We start from the raw sequence: 14,158 nt of genomic DNA, 5'->3' as shown, positions 1-14,158 counted from the left end.
AGGCATAAATTATCTACCATGGCTTGTAGTATATTCAAACTCTGCCAGGGGAGTTTGCTTAAACATCTCCAGATTTGGTTGGGATTTTTTCAATGTATATTTTGGTTTCATTGTCTTCTTTTCAGTGGCTTATAATTTTATACTCAGGAAACTTTTCCTAGCCTCTTGTCTAGTTTAAGAATTTATTTTTCTCCAAGAGACTTGTCTTAGGATTAAGGTTAGACTAGTGGCTTGAGACTCCAAGTTGTTGAAGTACAGGTATGCCATATTCTGGTATGTCTCTACAGAAGATGAAATGAAATTGTTAAAAGCAATTATCCACTAGTTTTCATTAGTGCAGTCAAATATATTAGATAACTTTGAAAAAATAATTCTTTAGGGACTATCAATGTGAAGATCTTCCTTTAATTTCATGTCACAGATACAGGTCAAAGGTATTCTGAGTCTCCAGTGGGAAAAGGTCAGATGAATTAACTAATCACTCAACTGAGCATCCAAACATATGTAACACATTGTACTGGTCCTTATAATATACATTTCATTATCATCAATTTTATATATATATATATATATATATAATTGATTCTGTACCAATCCAAATAGTTATTATGTTATCATGATAGGTTTTTTTTACATTTCTAAAGTTGTTCTTACTACTCTGAAGCTCAAAACACAGTTTTTAGACCATCCTCTTGAAGGGTGTCTTTTTAACTAATTTACTAGAAAAACATTTGGACTGTTGGAGTGCAAGTCATCATGCTGCGAACCATGGGCTGTGTGTTTTTTCCTCCCCCCCACCAAAGACTATGCTAGGAGTAAGAATGGAACACTTTATACTTGTTTGGCTGTAACCATCACTACCACTATTGTCTCATTATTTTTTCTTTTGCAATTCTTTGGAACACTTCCCAGTTAATAAGCAGCTAAGTAGGTGAGTGGGATAGAGTGAGAAAAGAGGGTCTGAGAATTTGATGCTGAATCTTCATTCTGTTATTTATTATATAGATGATCTTGAGCAAGTAATGGAGCTTCTCAGTTCTAGATGGCATCTGAGGTCTCTCCTTGTTCTAAGTTTTTGGCATTTTGATCTTAAAATCATCTCTCCTGAACCTTGATACATGAGTATGGTTTTGTTCTCATTATGCAGACTATGTTTTTCTTTCCTTCTCTCCTTCTTTCCATCTTTCATTCTTTCTTTCCTTCCTTCTTCATTCTATCAATCCCTCTTTCTTTCTCCCTCCTTTTCTTTATTTTTTCCTGCCTCCTTCCCTTCTTCCCCTCCTCCCTAACTCTTTCTTTCCCTTCCTCTTTCCTTTCTTTCTCCATCCCTCTTTCTCTTCCTCTTTCTTCCTTCTTCCCTTCCTTCCCCTTCTTTCCCTCCTCCCTCTCTTTCTTTCTTCTTTTCCTCCTTTCTTCTTTTCTTCCTTCATCTTCCTTTTATTTCCTTTTTCTCCCTCCCTCCCTTCCTTTTTCTTTCTTCTTCCCTCCATCATCCCTCTTTTCCCCTCTTTTCCTATCTTTCTTTCTTCTTCCCTCCTTCCCTACCCTCCCTCCCTCCTTCCTTATCATTTTTTCCTTCCTTCCCAATATGCTGTGAAAAGAACCCTGGAGTAAACCACTCCAGTATCTTTTCCATTAAAACTGTAAATGGGATCATGGAGAGTTGAACACAATTGAAAAATGATTTTAAAACAAAAAAAATAATTAAAAAATACAAGGTTGTTTTAGGAGGTCATTAGTAGTCAGCTTAGAAAGGTTTCATGTAGAAAGTGTTGCTTTATGTGACCCTTGTAGAAATTTAGGAATTCTAAGGTGAGGGAAGGGCACCTTCCATATATAAGGCAAAGCATAGAGATAGGAGATGAAGTGCCCCATGTAAGGAAAAGTTAAACATCCATTTTACCTGGACTTTAATGTATATAAAATGTAATAATGAGTAAAAGGGATGGAAAGATAGATTAAGATAAGTCTATAAGGGAATTTAAACGTCAAATTGGAGTTTTATTTGATCTTACAGAAAAATCAGTCATTATGATTTATTGCTTTTCAGTGTAGGAATTAGAATTTGATGCTTGAAAGTTAGTTGTGATAATCACATCAATAATTGAAAACAAATGTGATAATTAAATCAACAAGTTAAGTCAATTACCATTTATTAAACATCTACTATATACCAGACATTAAGTGCTTCTGTACAAAGGAAGGCAAAAAATAATCCCTGTTCTCTAGGAGTTCATAGTTTAATAGGAGAATTAATATGCAAACAACTATTTACAAGATATATTGAAGATAATCAACAGGGCTAGGCTCTAGCAATTCAAATGATCAGGAAAGATTTTTTTGAACAAATGGGATTTTTAGCTGGGACTTGAAGGAAGCCAGGAGGCAAAGAGGAAGAAGAAAAGATTATGAGTATGGCCAGCTAGTGAAAATGCATTGAGATGGAAGGACAGTCACATCCAAGGCCATTGTCACTGCATTGTGGAATATGTGGAAAGGAGTAAAGAGTGAGAATACTGGAAAGGTGTGGAAAAGTCAAGTAATAAAGAACTTCAAAAATCAAAAGTTTTTATATGTGGTGCTATAGTTGATAGAGGGCCAATCGAGTTGTGGGGGGGGGGTTAAAATAGAGGAATGGCATGGTTGGGCCTGTGTTTTAGGAAGATCAATTTGATAACTTAGGTGAGACTAAGGTAAGGATATACTGGAGAGGGGAAACCAACCATTAGGCTACTGCAATAGCCAGGTGTGAGGTGATGAGATCTGATCCAAGATGGAAACAACATCAAGAGAAGAGAAGGAGATATAATCCAGGCTAGAGGTAATAAGGACCTGAACCAGGATAGCAGTCATATGAGAGGAAGGAGGAGACAGATTCAAGAAATATCATGAACTAGAAATGACAGAATTTAAAAGTGAGTTCAGAAGTTACCTATGAAGTTGCTAACTCAGTTGACTAGAAGGATGCTGGTACAATTAACTGAGATAGAAAAAGCCTGGAATAGGGATAGATTTAGGGAGAAAGATGGTTTGTTTCAAACATATTGAGATGTTCATAGGACATTGTCAGGACAAGAGGAAATAAGAATTTATAACAAACTATATGCATGGCAGGCACTATACAATAATTACTTCATTTACTCTTCATAACAACTTGGGGAAGGAGGTACCATTATTATTCCCATTTTACAATTGAAGAAACTGAAGCAAACATAGGCTAAGTGACTAGTATGTATCTAAGGCTGGATTTAAACTCATATTTTCCTGACTCCAGACCCAGTGTTCTCTATATCCACTGACTCACTAGCTGCCTCTAGATCTCAAAAGTTCAGTATGCTGTTCTTGATGTGTGACTATAGCTGGAGAGAGGTCAGGATTGTATAAGTAGATAGGAGACTAATCAACATCAAAATTGTAATTAAAATTATGGGAGTTGAAGAGGTTCCTGAGCAAGTGTAAGGGGAAAAAAAGAGATGGGTGCTTAGAGCTAACTAAGCCTCTGGGAATGTGCACAGATAGAGAACATCTTAGAAATAATGATCAATCAGAAGATACTGAGACAAAGTAGATAAACAAGAAGACACTCTAGAAAGTAGAGTCAGAAAGCATCTGACTGGAGAAAGTGGTAAACAATTAAATGTAGCAGAAACATTGAGAAGGTTAGAAAAGATTATCATATTTCTAAGATGTGAAGAAAGGAAAAAAGATATGAGACAATAGTTTGAAGAGATGATAAACTCAGATTGAAAAAAATGAGAAATGGACTTTTTGTAAGTAACAAAGAAGGAAGTGATAGAAAAATTAAGAAAAGAGGAAGAGGAGGAGGAGGAGGAGGAGGAGGAGGAGGAGAGAGAGAGAGAGAGAGAGAGAGAGAGAGAGAGAAAGAGATTTTAAGGATCATTTCATGGATCAGAAGAGGGAGAAGAAATTAAACAGTCACCTTATTATGGAATAGGAAGACTCAAATAAAAGGAGGTGAGAATATGTTATAATGTCAAGAGGACTGTTAGATATAGAGTGAGGGACATGTAGAGATGAGAGAGCTCACACTGTGAATGATCTGTTTTCTCAATAAAGTATGATGAGAGACCCTCAACCACCATAAAAGACTTAAATAACAAAGAGACAGCAACAGCTGCACTAAAGTGGTCTTTAGAAAAAAGAAAATAAGGATGAGGGGAAAAGTTATTTTACTACAGTGAGAGCTCAGTGGAGATTAGATAATATAAATTTGTGGTCCTAATCATCATGATTGTGTAACTTTCTCCAGTTCCATTCTCTAGTACATGAGTAGGAGAGCAGGATGATGGATGTAATCTAGGGTTGGGATTTGGCAATATTAGATAGGCAGTAGGACAAAGGGAAAAAATGATAGGAGAAAAAAGCGTAGAGTTAAATTGATGTACAATGGGGAAAGAGAGGACAATGAAGCTAGAGCAGTGATGACCTAGGAAATGACTTCTCAATAATTACTTCTCAGGTGAAGGGACCCAAAAAACGTTTTGAGAACAGTCAGGAAAACAGGAAAAATAGAATGATATATGATTTTGATAGGATGAGGGAATTTTATAGTTCATTTTCATGGAAAGGGAATAATTATGAGTGATAATGTCTGTACCTACTTTATAGAACTGTTGTGAAAATCACTGAAGAGGCAAACATTTTCCAGGGAATATAAAGAAAGTAAAAAAAATTGTACCTGTCCTCATGAAACTTATCTTCTAATGCAGAAGACACAAATAACTAGGTATTTTCAAGATACATGTACAGTAAATGACAGATAATCAAATAATATATATGAGATTATTAAATGTAAAATATTATACAAATATGTCATTATTAATTTAATATCTAAGTAAAGTGATGGGCAAAGTGAGATAGTAAATAGAGAACTGGCTGCATACTTAAGAAGTCCTAGGTTCAAGTCACTCATCTGACAAAAGTTGCACAAGCCATTTAACCCTTCCATGCTCAGGTAATCTCTGAACCAAACAGTTTCTAACTTGCATTGCTAGAGAGTTTTCTGCAAACCAAAGACAGAAAGAATGAATGATTGCAATGGTGCAAAATATAAAGTATTGGGGCAGCTAGGTGGTGCAGTGAATAGAACACTGGCCCTGGAATCAATAGTACTTGAGTTCAAATCTGATCTCACTTAATTGCCTAATTGCCTAGCTGTGTGACCTTGGGCAAGTCACTTAATCCCCTTGCCTTAAATAAATAATTAAAAAATAAAGTATCATTAATATAGTAATAATTATAAAAGAGCTTGAAAGAATGAAGTTCTGAAAATGCAATAGTCTTTTATCAAGAAAGAAAAGTGAAAGTTAAGACTTTTTTTGCCTAGGTTAACTAAATGTGATTGAATTCTTTGATTAACTCAGTATATACAGACACATCCAGTGAGTAGGCAGTGAATATAAATATACAACTAATGCCTCATACTAAGGCTTTCTCTCCTTTCATACACACACTCAAATCTTAGAATGGTTTTTTTTGTATGTGGTCATTTTTGCTTTCCATAAGTATTTATAAACCATCTGATCTTTGTGTGCTGTCCATAAGAAAAGGAGAAATTCAAAACTGAGGAGTGGAGAGACCAATACACTGAATTAGCCCTTGTTGCTGCTACTAATATTTTAAAAATTCATATCCAAAGAATTTTTTCAAATTATTTATGACACTTGCATAATCAGCTTCTTTATATAAATTTTTATTCTTTTTTCTTTTAATGTATTCTGATTCTTATAATCATCATTATCATCTTCATCATCATTATGATGTTTTTGTATTTTACCTAGGCTAGCAGTGACCACTCACTTGCCCAATCCCACTGCTAATTGACATGGAAAGTTTCTTCTATTTCTGATCTGAGCCAGTTTTCTCCATCATCTTACCCTGCTCTCAGATGTTCACCACCTTTAGTGTGACTACTCAAATTAGTTTTAGAATTACTATAGCTCAAAACTCCTGAGCTCAAGTGATCCACCACTTTCAGGCTCCTTTAGCAGCAAACATTAAACACACCATTATGCCTGACCTTCATTTAAAATTTTTTTAAAAAAAAGAAACAGAAAAAACAGGAAGCATATCTAATAGTTCCTTGAACTAATAAAGTCACCTGACTTCTTTTCAAGAATTAATTGTTTTTCAGTCCCTTCCAGTCATGGTCAATTATGCATGACCTATCTGGGGTATTCTTGACATAGATACTAGAATGTTTACTATTTCCTTTTCCAGTTTTTAAAAAACATCTCAGTCTAATTGCAGGGGTCCAGCCTCCACAGGGTCCTTAGAACCTGACAGGAGGGATGGAGTTGGCAAAAGGAATTGAGCCAAGGCAAGGGTTTAAAGGCAGAAGCAGGTTGACTTGACTGTCAGCTGCTCAGGTTTATTTTTATAGTCTCAAAATCATATAATCAAGCAAGCAAGCTAAGATCATTTCCTTGGTTACAAAAGTCTACAATTTCATTATCAATCATATAGTTCATGTGGTTACAAGTTTCATTATCATGTGATTACAAGTTTAATCTTATGCCTGCTCAGACCGTGATGACCTTAACCTGTCTGTTGCCTAATTTATCACTGCATTGTAAAGTTATTAATTAAGCAATTCATTTAAAGTTATTAATTAAACAGAACTTTCCTAATAATAATCTCTGATATAATTCATTTAATGGAATGCTTTTATGTTTTTGTGTAATTTTTTCGTATGTAATGTTTTTCGATACACTCCCTTGACAACCTACAGTAAGGGCAGTTATGTTTGTCCACCCATCCTTTGACTCCTTCAATAATCAATTTCCTTTCAGCTCTTGGTAATAGAAACCATGGTTTCTGTGACTTTTTAATTTTTTCCCAATAAACTAAGGCTGTTAAAGTTCACATATCGGTCACCTATACTAACTATTCTTTCATCATCTTTATCATATATTCCTGTATATGATAAGGGGGACAAAACTGTTGATTTCCCAGGAATTCTACCTAACCCATTTTGTATCTGTTTTCTCTCTATATATATATATATATTCTGATGTCTCCTTGGAATTCCCAGTGTTGTACTTTCCAAAGATTTCATAATATTGGAACCTTTTGTATGACTCTGGGAGAGGTAATCTTGTTAAATTTGGACAGAGTTTACAATCTGTTTTATTCAAGGAATTTCCTTGGAATCCTTCCTTTATAATCATTCCACTATTAGTATAGGTAAGTTTTGCAATCAATATTAGTCCTACAAATATTGGTATACATGGAATCCCTATGTATATTGAAAAAAGGAAATGTTGTTCCATCAGGCAGTGTGGCCATCTTGAGTCTTCTTTTGCCACAACTGTGTCAAGCGCTTAGAGACCCTGGCTCCCAACATCTAATAATGGAATTTCTCCTTTCTCACTAGTCTCCATTCCTCTTTGGATGTGTTACAATAATTCTATACTTTGTTTCTCTCTTCCAGTGGGCCGAAAACTGAGCACCTTTGATTATATGACCCAGGGACGTCCAAAGACAAGCACAGGTCCTGAAATAAAGATTTCTATACCACTGAAATCACCTGCTTCTGAGACTGAGGTAGGAACTGAACAGGCAGGATCCATCCTACTTTTTTCACTTTTATACTTATGGAGATTGTGGGAAAGTTAATCAAATTGAAATTTTTATTGGCATTGCCAGGTTTAATGACAAATTTAGTCATTGAATTCTTTGTACAGTCCTTTTAAAGAATAATTTGTAAGAACTACTGTGTAATTCTTTATGTTTTAAAGTAATTCTATAAGACTACTTTGTGATAATTTCATAAATTTTATCTTGATAAGAATTTTATAATTTTTTTAAATGTTAAGAATTCATAAAAGGCTTTTTGGTAAGAATTTATAATTTCTCTAAGAATTTACAAAGTATTTGTAAAGGATACTTTGTAAGAATGAGTTAGGCCAGCTGGCAACTTTTAATTTTAGTTTTTTCTCAGTCATTTCTGAGGAAAGTCACAAGTGGGGTCTTATAGATTATTTTTAAAGTAAAGTTTTATTTTATTTTCCCCTGGGTTTCATGTAAAAACAAGTTTTAGCATTCATTTTTAAAACTTTGAGTTCTGAATTTTCTCCTTTCTTTCCACCCCACTCTCCCTTGAGAGCAAGATATTTGATATAGCTTAAAAATGTGTAGTCATGCAAAACATTTCCATAAGTCATGTTGTGAAAGTAAACATAGACCCGACCCTCCCAAGAAAAAGAAACTCAAGAAAAATAAAATTTTAAAAAGTATGTTTCAATCTCTATTCAGGCACCATCAGCTCTGTCTTTGAGGATGGATAGAATTATTTATTATAACTCCTTTAGAGTTGTCTTGGGTACCAGCATTGCTGAGAAAAGCAATTCACAGATGATCATACTACAAATATTGCTGTTACTTTGCATATAGTACATTTGCCATTGCATCTGCTCAAAGTCTTTCCAGGTTCAACATTTCTTATAGCAGAATAGAATTCCATCATAATCACATGCAATTTGTTCAGTCATTCTTCAACTGATGAACATCCCCTTGATTTCCAATTCCTTGACACCAGCAAAGGGCTGCAATAAAATTCTTATGCAAAGAGATTCTTTTACTTCCCACTTTTCATCTCTTCTGGAATATAGACCTTGTAGTGGCAATGCCAAGTCAAAGAGTAGGCATGGTTTTAATAGCCCTTTGGGCATAGTTCCAAATTGTTCCACAGAATTGTTCAATCATTTCACAATTCCTCTGATAGCACATTAATGATTCATTTTTCTTACATCCTCTCTAATATTTGTCATCTTCTCTTTCTGTTCTATTAGTCTTTTGGGACAGACATCTAGATTGGTAGAGACTGATTTGTCCAGTATGGGAAGGAAGCTGAGATACTTTGTGATTCAACCTCAGGGAAAATTGCCATCAGAGGGAAAAGAGTCAGAGAGTGAGCAATATGGGAAAATAAGAGAGAAAGAGATATTGAAATTACCAAACTCTTCAGAAAGAAGAAAACTCAAAGACTTTGAACACAAGCAGAAAAAAATCAATTGGGAACCATTATTAGCAGAAGGAAATTACACCAGACAGATTGTAAAACAATTTGGAGCTAGATTCAAAGGACTACAAAACTGTGCATACTGTTTGATGAAACAATACCACTATGTACTCTGTATGCTAAAGAACAAAGAAAGAGGTAGAGGTCCTATATGTACAAAAATTATTTAAAGCATAAAGAATTGGAAACTAAGGGAATGTCATCAATTAGGAAATGGCTGAACAAGCTGTGATATATAAATGTGATGGAATGTTGTTATGATGTAAGAAATGATGAGTAAACATTGTGTGATAATCAACTATAATAGACTTAGCTTTTCTCAGCAATACAGTAATCAAAGACAATTCCAAAAGCCTTATGATGGAAAACCCATCCAAATCCAGAGAAAAAACTATGGAGTCTGAATGCAGACTAATATGCCCATACACCCACCTTAGAGAGAACACTGATTACAAGTGCTATTTTAAACAACCAGTTTGATGAACTCAAAATAAAATTAGGTATTTGTTCTGCCAAACTAGTGTGAACTGGCTGAATCTCACTACTGGATCTGATTTCATCTGTGTGAAAAGTGAATTGTACTTGTGCTTATATAGTTTATATAGTTTCTAGGGAGGTATATACCCAAGTATTTTATGTTATCTAAGTTACTTTAAATGGAATTTCTCTTTCTATCACTTGCTGTTGAACTTTGTGGGTCATATATAGAAGTGCTGATGATTTATGAGTTCATTTTATATCCTGCTTCTTTGCTAAAATTGTTAATTGCTTCAAGTAATTTTTAAGTTGATTTTCTAGGATTCTGCAAATATGCCATATCATCTACAAAGAGTGAAAGCTTCCTCATTGCCTTTTCTAATTTCTTCAGTTTCTTTCTCTGTTCTTATTGCTAAACCTAACATTTCTAATAAAATATTGAAAACAGTAGGGATAATAGAATCCTTGTTTAACTCCTGATATCACTGGAAATGCTGCTAATTTGGTCCTTTTACATATAATGCTTGATGAAAGTTTTAGATACTGCTTATCATTTTGAGGAAAGCTCCATTTTTCTATGCTCTCTATATAGGAACAGGTGTTATATTTTGTCAAAGGCTTTTTCAGCATCTATTGAGATATTATGATTTCTGTTAATTTTGTTATTGATATGGTCTATTATGCTGATTGCTTTCCTAATATTGAGCTGTCTATGCCTATTTGGTATAAATCCTACTTGATAATGGTGTATGATGCTAGTAATAACTTCTTGTAATCCATGTTAAAATTTTACTTAAAATTTTTTCATCAAAATTCATTAGGGAATTTGGTCTATAGTTTTATCTATTTTGTCTTCCTTCTTTAGGTATCATCATCATATTTGTGTCATAAATTTGGCAGAATTCCTATTTTTTTCAAATAGTTTATATGGAATTGGAATTAATTGTTCTTTAAATATTTGGTTGAATTCACTTGTAAATGCATTTGGTCCTGGAGATTTTTTCCTTATGAGTTTATTGATGGCTTCTTATGTTTCAGAAATGGGTTATTTAAATATTTTATTTCCTCTTCTGTTAATCTGGGAAGTTTATATTTTTGTCAATATTCATACATTTCAATTATGTTGTCAGATTTGTTGGCATACAGTTGGGCAAAATCGCTCTAAATGATCCCCTTAATTTCTTCTTCATTGGTGGTGAGTTCACTTTTTGATTTTTGATACTGGTAATTTGGTTTTCCTCTATCTGGTTTTTAATCAGATTAATGAAAGGTTTATCTATTTATTGTTTTTTATAAAACCAATTTATTAGTTTTATTAGTTTAATAGTTTTCATACTTTCGATGTTCTTTGACTTTCAGAATTTCTAATTTTATATTTAATTGGGGATTTCTAATTTGTTCTTTTTCTTGCTTTTCTAGTTGCATGCCCAATTATTGATCTCTTTTACTATTTTAATCATAGAAGCATTTAGAGTTATAGTTTCCCCTAATAACTACTTTGGCTATATTCCACAAGTTTTGGTATGATATTTTATCATTTTCATTGAATTGGATGAAATTATTTATATTTCTATGATTTGTTGTTTGATCCATTCATTCTTTAAATTTAGGTTATTTGGTTTCCAGTTAATTTTTAGTTTATCTTTCCACGGCCCTTTATTACAAGTTACTTTCATTACATCATGATCTGAAAAGGATTTATTTAATCTTTCTGCATTTGATTGTAAAGTTTTTATGCCCCAATACATGATCAGTTTTTGTGTAGGTGTCATAAATGTCAGAGAAAAATATATATTCCTTTCTATTCTCTTTCAATTTTCTCCAAAGGTCTATCGTATCTAACATTTCTAAAATTCAATTCACCTTAATTTCCTTTTTTTTTTTGGTTAGATTTATCTATTTCTGAGAGAGGAAAGTTAAGGTTCCCCCACACACACTTTTTTACTTTCTGTCTTCCTGTAACTCATTTAGCTTCTCCTCCAAAAATGGATACCACAGGGGTAGCTAGGTGGTGCAGCAAATAGAGCACCAGCCCTGGAGTCAGGAGAACCTGAGTTCAAATCCAGTCTCAGACACTCTCTATTTACTTAACTGAATAACCTTGGGAAAGTCATTTAACCCCATTGCCTTGCAAAAATCAAAAAAAGAAAAAAAAGAAAAATTGGTACATAAATGTTTACTATTGACACTACCATGTTGCCTATGGTACCTTTTAAGCATATGAGGTACCTTTTAATTATCTCTTTTAATCAGATATGTTTTTGCTTTTGCTTTGTCTGAGATCAGGATTGCTACCTGTACCTTTTTTTTTTTTACTTCAGCTGAAGCATAATATATTCTGCTCCAGGCTTTTGCCTTTACCATGGGAATGTATATTATTCCCTTTTTATGTTAAGTCTATTGGAGTAAGATTTACTCAGTGCTCATACATTCCCTCGCTTTTCATCCATTATAATAGAATTTTTGTGCCTCTTCATGTGGTTCTTTTTATCCTCTAATGCCTTGCCTTCTCCGAGTATGATCCTTCTCTTCATGATCCTCAGGAACTAAAGTATCAATTAAAGTATCATGACTTTCATGATTAATGTATATCCATATCCTCTAAGTATGCTTCTTTTAACTATCCTAAGAAATATATAATTTTCAGAATTAAAAGTATTGTCTTCCTATGTAGGTATGTATACAGGTTAATATTATTAATATTTTTTCTGCTTTCCATTTACCTTTTTTTTTAGTTTTTTTTGTTTGTTGTTTTTTTTTTTTTTTGCAAGGCAATGGGCTTAAGTGGCTTGCCCAAGACCATGCAGCTAGGTAACTATTAAATATTTGAGACTGGATTTGAACTTAGATACTCCTGACTCCAGGGCCAGTGCTCTTTCCACTGGGCCACCTAGCCACCCCTCCATTTACCTTTTTTATGCATTTCTAGAGTCTTGTATTTGAAGATCAAATTTTGTGTCCTTTTTATCAAATAAGTTTGTAGGTTCTCTATTTCATTGAAAATCCATTTTTTCCTATGAAAGGATATGCAAAATTTTTCAGTGTAGTTGATTCTTGGTTGTAATCCCAGCTCCTTTGCCCTCTAGAATATAATATTCCAAACCTCAAAGCTTGTAATGTTGAAGTTCATAAATCCTGTGTAATTTAGACTGTGGCTCCCTAAATTGCTTCTATTTTCTTCTTTAGCTGAAAATTCTGGAATTTGGACTCAATAATCCTTGGTGTTTTAGTCTTTGGGGGATGATTGATGAATTCTTTCAAGGACTATTTTGTCTTTTTGTTCTAAGATATTAGGGCTGTGTTCCATGATAATATCCTGAAAGAAATTGTCTAGGCTCTTTTTCTAAGTGTGGCTTTCAGGTAGATCAATAATTTGTAAATCATCTCTTCTGGATCTATTTTCCAAGTTAGTTATTTTTCCTAAGAGGAACTTCACATTTTCTTCTATTTTTTCAGTCTTTTGGTTTTGTTTGATGTAATCTTAGTGTCTCTTAAAGTCATTAATTTCTATTTGTTCAATTCTAATTACTAGGGTTTTATTTTCTTCAATTAACTTTTGTTTCCTTTTCCATTTGGTCAATTTTACTTTTAAAAAGAGTTGATTTCTTTTTCTACTTGACCAATTTTACTTTTAAAGGTATTTTCTTCAGGCAATTTTTCATAATTCTCCTGCATGACTCCCATTTCTTTTTTCCATTTTTCTTCTTCCTCTCTTCTTTGGTTTTTAAAATACTTTTTGGTCTCTTCCAAGAGGTCCTTTTGGATCTGAGATCAATTCAAAAACTCTTATGAAGGATTTTTGTAGTGATTTTGTCACTATTTTCCTCTTCTGAGCTGGTGTTTCATCCCTATCAAAATAGAAGCTATCAATGGTTGGAACTATCTGGTTTTTTGCTCATTTTGATAGTTTGATCTGTACTCTGGGGGCAAAGGAGGCACAGTTACAATCTTTTATTTTCTGGTCCTGGGGGCACTGGTCCCTAACTTACTGCTTGCCTATGAAAATGCCTATAGTGTTTCAGGTGCTAGTGACTTCTTCCCTGCATTACAATTGCCTGTCAAAGTCCCACCAGTTTCACTAGCATTCCTGGGCTCAAACTTTGCCTTCTGAGCTAGGGTTGGGATCCTCACTACTGAACTGCTATACCATTGGCTGAGCTGTGCTGTGACTAAGAGCCTCCCTCTCTGACTTTCCAACTCTCCCATCTACCTGTGCTGTTCCCTTTTTTACTCACTAAAGAAGGACCTGTTCTGAAGTTCTCCTATGATACCCTGAGTTGAGAATTTGTTTCACTGAGGTTATTTTTTTGTGGGTGCAGATGTTTTAAAGTCTGTTTAGATGCTTCTTTAAAAGTTGTTTCGTGAAGAATTCCAGGAGCTCGTTAGCTTTGTGTCACCATCTTGTCTCCTTCCAGGAAATTCAATTTGGCAATTTCTTTGTGATTTTGCTATTGTACTAATGATGATGCAACTGGGGACAAATATATGGCTGAATATGAACTTGGACAACAGTTACTTAATAAAAGAATTAGAATCATCTTACAATATGCTTTGTGAATGAATGCAAGGGAAAAAAACTTTTATTGCAGCTTACTATATGCTAAGTGGTGGACTTGTCCCAAAATACAAAGACAAGAA

At 34.0% G+C, this 14,158-nt stretch overlaps 1 protein-coding gene across 4 annotated transcripts in view; it reads left to right on the top strand.

The window, feature by feature from the left end:
* Nucleotides 1-14,158, top strand: part of LOC141497520 (palmitoyltransferase ZDHHC11-like) — a 201,959-nt gene that overhangs the window by 166,185 nt on the left and 21,616 nt on the right. For all 4 annotated transcript variants that reach the window (XM_074200189.1, XM_074200187.1, XM_074200188.1 and 1 more), the window contains one exon: nucleotides 7,454-7,566. In XM_074200189.1, coding sequence (XP_074056290.1) covers nucleotides 7,454-7,566 — 113 coding nt within the window. The remainder of the gene's footprint in view (nucleotides 1-7,453; nucleotides 7,567-14,158) is intronic.

This window comes from Macrotis lagotis, chromosome X (assembly GCF_037893015.1).
Source record: "Macrotis lagotis isolate mMagLag1 chromosome X, bilby.v1.9.chrom.fasta, whole genome shotgun sequence".
NCBI lineage: Eukaryota > Metazoa > Chordata > Mammalia > Peramelemorphia > Peramelidae > Macrotis > Macrotis lagotis.
Note: the sequence above shows the minus strand (reverse complement) of the source record. Positions and strands in the feature narration are given on the sequence as shown.